Here is a 9078-nt window from a genome sequence, read left to right on the forward strand (position 1 = left end):
GAGACTGGGGAATGGAGATGCTTAGAGGAAAGCAGGAGGCGTGATGGGACCAGAGTGTTTCTGCCCAGGATCATTTCTATGTTCCAAGCATCTGATGTTGCAGACCTTCTGCATCTTGAGATAATACATGGTACTGAAATAGGCACAAAGTCCTTTGAGATTATGAATATCTCCATCAGAAACAGTTCCTTGTGCTGCCTCTGGCCTGACACAGGGAATGTGTTGGTTAACAGCTGGTAACATGCAGACTGATGAACATTTCTGCTGCTGTTTTGGGGGTGTTGTTGTGGGAGGGTGGCACTACAACCTGCTTTCCATGTGTATTGTACGGTGTTTATAGCAGCTTCCACAGCTCTTGCCATGGTGGTCTGTGTTTCATCTTTTCAGAGATGATTTTTAAGGGCAGTTGAAGAGATAGGTTTAATCTGGTGCTATTCTTCCTCTTCTTGTGGTCTTACACAATCAGTCTGGGTAGAGATGGTGAGTCCTGTTTTCACACATGGCTTATTCTGGTGTCTGAATGTACACATCAAACCTCCACATCTACAGAGCAGCCCTGCTCTGGTTTTATGTTCTTGAAATGCTCTCATCCAGTTAACATTTTGAGTGCACTTGTGCTTTTGGTGCGATCTCTTGAAGAAGATCTGTGGGGATTGGGATCAATATTGCTCACTACTCCAATTACAAACATTTGAGAACTCGGTTTTTATCTGCTATCGCTGAAAAGGCACAAAACATCCTGGCATGAGGGAAAAGTCAAAGAGGAACAGAATGGATTTGCAGCACGCTGTATATTTGTGCCAGGCATGAGGTAAAGGAAAGAATTTGAGTACGTTTTTGGGGTTTGGGGAGGGAATAGAGAATGTCTGCCTAGCTGTGGAGATCCCAGTTCCCAGGGTGTAGGATACAGGATCACAGTAGAATATTGTGAGGACGATCCCATGACACAGTGCTGCTCTTCTGGAATCCTATCAGGACATCCAGAAGTTCTGCATCTCCTAGGACACTGTTCTTTCTGGTATTGCTGCTTGTGAAGACGTCTGCCCTGCATGCCTTTAATGACTTGGTTTTGATGTAGAACACTGTTTGTCAATGAGAAGCTTTTTGAAATTTGGGGCATGCTGCCATGCCTTGTCTGAATGCTTCCTTGAAGTCAAAGGGGAAAAGGAATGACAGCTTTTTCCAAATAATGTGTTGCTACACCATGTCAAGAATGTTGAAGAGATGATAAGGCGATTCCCTCCTTGGTAAGGGGAAAGTGAACAGAGGATGGAAATGGAAGAAAATTGAAAGCAAGAAGATTGCACTGAAGGAAGGAAAGACGGATATAGAAAAAGAGAAGGAAAAAAAAGAAAGTATTATAAGAGGGGGAGAAAGGGACAATCTATAAATTAGTTTACTGGCAATTCACGGACACTACCAGTATACACCAAAAAGGAAGAAGGTGACAAAGGAGAGAAAAGAAAGAAGGAAAGGAAGAAGAGAAAGAAAAACAGAACGAACGTGCTAAGAAAGAATGGCACAAGGAGAGAATTAAGAATGGAAGATGACGAAGAGAAGAAATTTAAAATCAGGATTACTCACGGACATTGACTTAAAGCGCTAGCCGGAGCTGGTTGTCAACAGGCTCTTCCTCGGTAACAGTTGTGCATTCCACCTCTGATATCACGTAATTAAAGCTGGTGGATCCGAATACTTTTGTTTCCTGTGTGGTGCTGGAGGCGGCACCGGAGATACTAGAATGGGTAAGATTAGAGCAGCGGAAAAAGGCCAAAGGATAAAATATAAAAGGAGCACTGTAACAAGAAAGAGCTGAAGAGATGGCCATGACGGAGCGGGGTGCACAGGCACTGTCGCGGAGCGTGTGAGGCGGAGGAGCAGCGCACGGTGTCGCTGCAGGCTCAGGAACGGGTCCGTGTGGGCGGCTCCGCCCCGGTTCGGCGGAGAGCCCGGCTGTGAGCGCGGGGGGGCGGCTCGGGCCGAGCAGCAGAGCCGGTGCGTCCGGGCGGCGGCGGGGAGCCGTGCGGGGCCCGGGCCGGGGCCGGCAGGCAGAGCGGCGGCGGCGGGCGGCGCGGCAGGAAGGATGGGCGAGCGTTGTTGTGCGGCGGTGGTGCGGGTGCTGGTGCTGCAGGCGGCCTGGGCGCTGTCGGGCGGGCAGGTGCGCTACTCGGTGCCGGAGGAAGCCAAGGCCGGCACGGTGGTGGGCCGTCTGGCGCAGGACCTGGGCCTGGAGGCGGGCGAGGCGGAGGCGCGGCGGCTGCGGCTGGTGGCGCCGGGCCGGCGGGCGAGCGTGGAGGTGAGCGGGGCGAGCGGCGCGCTGGTGGTGAGCTCGCGGCTGGACCGGGAGGAGCTGTGCGGCAAGAGCGCGCCGTGCGCGCTGCGCCTGGAGGTGCTGCTGGAGCGGCCGCTGCGCGTCTTCCATGTGCAGCTGGAGGTCACCGACATCAACGACAATGCCCCCGTCTTCCCCGCCGCCCGGAAAAACCTCAGCATCGCGGAATCGTCTGTGCCGGGGTCTCGTTTCCCGCTGGAGGGCGCGTCGGATGCGGATATCGGAGCGAACGCGCAGCTGACCTACGCACTCAGCCCCAGCGAGCATTTCTCTCTGGATTTGCAAAAAACTGATATGGATGGTGAATCCTTATTCCTGGTGCTCAGGAAATCTCTGGACCGCGAGACGATTCCCGTGCACCGGTTGGTGCTGACGGCCACAGACGGGGGCCGGCCGTCTCTGACGGGGACATTGGAACTGGTGATTTCAGTGCTGGATGCGAACGACAACGCCCCCCAGTTCAACCAGTCGGTGTATAAAGTGCAGCTGCCAGAGAATGCAGAACACGGCACCTTAGTCATCAAACTAAATGCCACGGATTTAGATGTAGGTTCAAACAGTAATATCTCGTATTCTCTCGAGACTCTGTTTCCTCAGGATGGAAAAGGCGTTTTCGGAATCGACAGAAAAAGCGGAGAGATTCGTCTCATGAGTAATTTAGATTTTGAGGAAGTTAGTCTGTACCGCCTGCAAGTGGATGCTACAGATCAAGGAAATCCTCCACTGTCGGGTCACTGCAAGTTGTTGCTGGAGGTGGTGGACGTGAACGACAATGCGCCGGAGGTGTGGGTGACGTCGCTGTCGGTGCCGGTGCCCGAGGACGCGTCGTTGGGGACGGTGGTGGCCCTGCTGAGCGTGTCGGACCGGGACTCGGGCGAGAACGGTCGCGTGCGGTGCTGGGTGTGGCCGGCGTCGCCGTTCGGTCTGGAGGCGACGTTCGCGGGCTCGTACTCGCTGGTGCTGCGCGAGGCGCTGGACCGGGAGCGGGTGTCGGAGTACGAGGTGGAGGTGCGTGCGGAGGACGGCGGGGCGCCGGCGCTGCGCGCCAGCCGCGGGCTGCGGGTGCCGGTGTCGGACGTGAACGACAACGCGCCCTTGTTCGCGCAGGCCGTGTACACGGTGCTGGCGCGGGAGAACAACGCGGCGGGCGCGGAGCTGGCGCGGCTGTGGGCGCGGGACCCGGACGAGGCGGCCAACGGGCGCGTCAGCTACTCGGTGTGGGACGGCGGCGTGGGCGTGGGCGGCGGCGGCGCCGCGGGGTCGTCGTCGGGTGTCAGCGGGTGGCGTCCGGCGTCGAGCTACATGTCGGTGGACGCGGAGAGCGGGCGGCTGTGGGCGCTGCAGCCCTTGGACTACGAGGAGCTGCAGGTGCTGCAGTTCGAGGTGCGCGCGGTGGACGCGGGGGAGCCGCCGCTGAGCGGCAACGCCACGGTGCAGCTGTTCGTGCTGGACGAGAACGACAACGCGCCGGCGCTGCTGCCGCCCGCGGGCTTGGCAGCGGAGGCGGGCGGCGCGGCGGCGGCGGCGGCGGAGGCGGCTTTGGCGCTGGCGGGGGCGGGCTCGGAGTCGGGCACGCTGTGGGCGTGGGCGGCGTGGGGCGCGCCCGCGGGCCAGGTTGTGGCCAAGATCCGCGCCGTGGACGCCGACTCGGGCTACAACGCGTGGCTGCGCTACGAGCTGTGGGAGCCGCGGGGCAAGGGCCCGTTCCGCGTGGGGCTCTACAGCGGCGAGGTGAGCACGGCGCGGGCGCTGGACGAGGCGGACGGGCCTCGCCAGAGGCTGCTGATCGTCGTGCGCGACCACGGCGAGCCGGCGCGCTCGGCCACGGCCACGCTCAGCGTGTCGCTGCTCGAGGCCGCCGAGGCGGCGCTGGCCGCGGGATCTTCGTCGGCGTCGTCGTTGTCGGCGGTGTCGCGCTCGGCGGCGGGCGTGGAGCTCGGGGCCGGGGCGGCGAGCGCGGCCACCAACGTGTGGCTGGTGGTGGCCATCTGCGCCGTGTCCAGCCTCTTCCTGCTGGCCGTGGTGCTGTACGCGGCGTCGCGCTGGGCGCCGCGGGCGGCCGTGCTCTCGGGGCCCGGGCCCACGACGCTCGTGTGCGCCAGCGAAGTGGGCAGCTGGTCGTACTCGCAGCGCCACAGCCGCAGCCTGTGCGTGGCGGACGGCGCTGCCAAGAGCGACCTCATGGTTTTCAGCCCCAACTTCCCTCCGCCGCCGCCCGCTCCTGCAGCCAAGGACACGCAGCCGGAGCCCTCCGCTCTCCTCGACACGGTCAGTGGCACTGCCTTGTTCGCCTCTCGCTCTTTCCTTCGCAGTCTCTTTTCTCCGCCCATTCTCTCTGCCCCCTGGGTATTTCTTTCTTGCAGCGAGGCTCCGCCCCCGCAGACTGAGGGCACTGGGTGTTTAAAGATATTAAAGGGACATTTCCATTGTCGGCCTTTCCTCACCTGAAGTTGCAATTTCTTGGTGCGTGGAGGCCGAATTAACTTATGTTTGCACTCCAGAACTGCTACCAACCGCAAGTGAATTTCGCTGTGCTAGACAGGAATTTTACTCAGGAATGAAATCATTGCCTGTTGCACTGAGAGGTGCCCGGGGTCCCAGCTTTGTAGGCAGGTTTGTTACTTTTTTGCGTGAAGGGTTTCAATGCCAGCTTGGTGCAGGAATACACGACAAACGTTGGTGATAGTCCCCCAGTCACGTGGTTTTGACTTAAGCCTTCCCTGACTTTTGCCTATGTTGGTATTAGGTCTGTATTGTTACTGAAATCTCTCCTGTTTCATTTTCCTTGCCTGAGATGTGACACAAAATTACACTTCTATTTCAACTATTTGACTCCCTGTGGAAACAACAATTCTGCATTTAGGTTCCACCAACAGGCTCATTAAGAAAGCAGGAAATGGAGTATGGACTTATACTATTATCTTTTTCCTTGTATCTTTTTTTCCTTTCTGTAAAGGATGGAAAGTGTATCATGTTTTTTAAAGTGAGTGTGGCAGTGGCACAGTTAGGTCCAGATTTGTTTTGATGAGACTCTGAGCAGAAGAGCTGCCTGAGGAATGTGGAATTTATTGAGAAGGGCATGGGCCATGTCTTATGAAAAGAATGAATCATGATGCGGTTGTCTTGAGAACTCATGTCCCAGAGTGATGAACGAAGGATTCGTAGAGAAAACTGTGAGGCAGGATGGGCACAGAGTGCTTCTGCCTGGGATCCTTTGCAAGATTTTAGGGTTCTGCAGTTGGAGGCCTTGTGGACCCTGAGATGCTGTGTGGTGTTGAAATGGCCACAAAGTTCTTTGAGGTGATGAAGTTCTCCCAAAACAGACAGAGGTTTGTGCTGATACATCATTACTACATGGAATGTGCTGGTAAGAGGAAATGCAATGATGAAGATGGTTTAGTGGACCATTTCCCTCTTTTGAGGAAGGCATTGTGGGAGGGTAGGACTTCAGGTTGCTGAAGTCCTTGTGTAGCACTCCACATCTAAAGCAGCTTCCTCAGCTGTTGATTTTGTCAGGATGGTTCCTTGCTGCTTGTCAAGTGGGATTTGCAAGAGGATGTGATGAGGAAGAGAGCATAAATCTGTGTGTGCCTCATATCTCCTACCTTATCTCCTGAGCTCTTGCAGGGACAGCCTCAGTAGAAATGGGGTGTTCCCTCGTCATGCTTAACCCTGATACCTGCATGGCCACACCAAACCCTGCAGAGCAACTCATCTCTTATGTTATGGTAGAAATTCTCCCCCAGAATTGATATTGTGACTCTGCCTATGCTTCGGCTTTTGTTGTGGTTATCTCAAAATAAAATTAGTCTGGGCCAGGATCAGAGCTGTCACTGTGATCACAGAATTTCAAACATCTCCAATGTGCAGCTCTGTGGTGTTTCCACCTAAGATTACTAAAAAGCTCAGGATGTTTACATTAAATTTCACAGAGTCCGCCAGATATTCTGTGACTTGGCATCTGTTCATAAGTTCTTTATGCCAAATGTGAGGGAGGGTGGGGATGTGCAAAAGCCTGGATCATGCTCAGAGTGGGTTTTATTGCTGGGGCAAGCTGTTTTGGTGGGGCAGTTTGGCTGCTACAGCTGTAATCCTCCAAGTGGCAGGAAGTACTGCCTGGGCTCTGTCTCATGGGTAGGGTGACTGAGTGGAGAAGTTTTTTTACTGAGGAAATGGAGATGCTGTGTAGCATAAGCACTATCACTGGGGAAGAAAAGCTCCAGCTGCTTAGCTGGAGATTGATTTCCCAGAGCTTGGGATAGAGAATTCCACTGGAAAACCTTGTGAAGCCACCTGTCACACAGGGTTGCTCTCCTGGGATTCTCTCATGTCCTTCTGAAGTCTTATGTGTCCTTGATATTCTTTGTGCTCTTCCTGTCAGATGTGAAGACATCTTCCATACACAATTTAGATCACTTGCTTTTGAAAATATGATGTTGGTGAAACAGCAGCTTTTCCAATCATCAGTCTTGCTTGGTCAGCCTTCTCTGAAGCTCTCCTTGTTTATATTTCTGCTATTGTCTTGATAGAGAGTGGGAAAACTTCTGTCCATAACCAAGGAGTTGCCAGACCTGGCATTTTGATATGGTGGAATGGGACCTTCTAGTTTTCTTCTCTCCTTTTACCAAAACATTCCATCTTTTTTATTTTTTATCCTTTTGCATTTGCCATGTGTTGGAAACAGTGGATGAAATGCAGACTGCTGAATTTTGGCAGCTGTCAAGTAGCAGAGTTTCCAGTAGTTGACTATCAGTATGAGGGATAGATTTTCCAGTCTTCTAAGTTGAGGTTGAGGTTGGGAGAATGACCTTAGATTTGCAGGATCTCTTCTACTTAGCATGTGATATAAGTACATGAAGGAGCATTGTGCTCTGTTCAGTGATTTAGAGGCTTTTGCAGAATGTGGATCATTCCCCCCTATTCATCTTCCCCAGAAATCTGTGATAACATTAAAAGAAAATATGCTTCAGAACCAATTCCCTCACTTGACAGTAAATATTTTCTGAAGAAAGAGCCAGGGATGCTTCAGGTAAGTTCCTGCTACCTAAGGAAGATGAGTCTGAAATACTGTTGTACCTTTTTATGTATTTCGTCATGGTATCTTTGTTTTGGATTGACCAAATGTGCCTGGATTTGGAGTTGGACTTGATAATCCTTATGGACTTGATAATCCTTCCAGTTTGAAATGTTCTTTGATTGCTTTAGTGGATCAGCAGAGCACCACTGCCTCCTCCCATTCGTATCTTCTTTCTCCAGACACAGCTCAAGCAAATAACAGCAAGCACAGATTGAGGAGGGACCCTAATACATTTCTCAGAATGGATGTGTTGGGAGTCAGGGCTGTGTTCTCTGAGAAAATGACACAAATAAAATGGTTTTGTTGCCTTTACCCTGTGGATCAGACTGCACAGAGGATTTGCAAGGGCAATATGCCCCTGCGGTTGGACATTCTTGCTGTGTGTTTCTGACTCTGCTGGCCTGCCTGAAATATGAAGTCAGAAATTTACACTCAACATACAGGGGGCAAATGAGGCCTGAAGAACAGCTCTTTATCAGAGTATATGAAGAGTGTTCAGGAGCTGTGGTGTTCAGCATTCAGGATGGATTGGTGTGCTGGGCCTTGATGGCTTTGAGTTCCTGAAGGAGATTCATAGGGTTGTTTGTGCTTAGTCAAGTCTCTTTACAGCAATGTCAAAGTACCTAGGGATTTAGTCTGTGTTTCAGAGGCTGTGAATTCTCTCCCTTGAGAGAATGGAGCCTGAAGAGTGTGATTTCCTTCCAAAAAGTGGGGTGTAGGAGCACTCTGTCAGTCTGGCACAGACTTGAAGTGAGCAGGAAGTTTGCTCCTTGAGTGGAGAGATGAAAGATGTCAATGGAGAGGAACAAGAACTGTCATGAGTGGCGTGTCTGTGCTTCATGGGGAGAGGGAAGTAATGGAAAAATACATTGGTAATGGAGATGAGGAAGAAGAGAGTATGTGTGTGCATAAGGACAGTGAAGGTGGGAGGAGCATAAGGAGGAAGATGGGAAACTGGAAGAAGGGGAGGATGGATGGACGAATCTACTGGTATGTCACAGATGCTCTCACTGTAAAGAGAAAGGGGGAAGAGTGAGAAAGGAAGACATAAAAGGAATGAGAGAAGAGAAAGAGAGAAGATGCTTTGAAGGTATTACACAAGGAGGTAAGTAAAGATGAAAGATGACAAAAAGAAGAAAACGTCAGCAAAGTACATCAGCAGTATGAAACGACTTTACCTCTAATCGCTTGGTGGGGCTGGTTCTCAAGCGTCCCCGCCTCGATTGGACTACTCCGCGGTCCGACGCTAATGCCACGTAAGTCGAGTTGGTGGATCCAGCTTGTTTTTTCTGCAGTCTGACTCTGGAGGCGCCTGGCGAGATACAGGAAGGGGTAAGAAGAAAGCAGAGGAAAAAGTCCAAAGGATAAAATACAAAAGCAGCACGGCAAGAAGAAACGGAAGAGAAGGTGGCCATGACGCAGCGGGTGCACAGGCGCTGTCACAGAGCGTGTGCGGCGGCGGAGCAGCGCACGGTGTCGCTGCAGGCTCAGGAACGGGTCCGTGTGGGCGGCTCCGCCCCGGTGCGGCGGAGAGCCCGGCTGTGAGCGCGGGGGGGCGGCTCGGGCCGGGCAGCAGAGCCGGTGCGTCCGGGCGGCGGCGGGGAGGCGTGCGGGGCCCGGGCCGGGGCCGGCAGGCAGAGCGGCGGCGGCGGGCGGCGCGGCAGGAAGG

At 53.3% G+C, this 9078-nt stretch overlaps 1 protein-coding gene across 1 annotated transcript; it reads left to right on the forward strand.

The window, feature by feature from the left end:
* Positions 1–1445: 1445 nt before the first annotated feature.
* LOC141730944 (protocadherin alpha-8-like) lies at positions 1446–8365 on the forward strand. Its single transcript, XM_074552239.1, has one exon. It carries the CDS (start codon positions 2084–2086, stop codon positions 4778–4780), a length of 2697 nt encoding a protein of 898 aa, XP_074408340.1. The 5' UTR covers positions 1446–2083; the 3' UTR covers positions 4781–8365.
* Positions 8366–9078: the final 713 nt, after the last annotated feature.

This window comes from Zonotrichia albicollis, chromosome 15 (genome assembly GCF_047830755.1).
Source record: "Zonotrichia albicollis isolate bZonAlb1 chromosome 15, bZonAlb1.hap1, whole genome shotgun sequence".
NCBI lineage: Eukaryota > Metazoa > Chordata > Aves > Passeriformes > Passerellidae > Zonotrichia > Zonotrichia albicollis.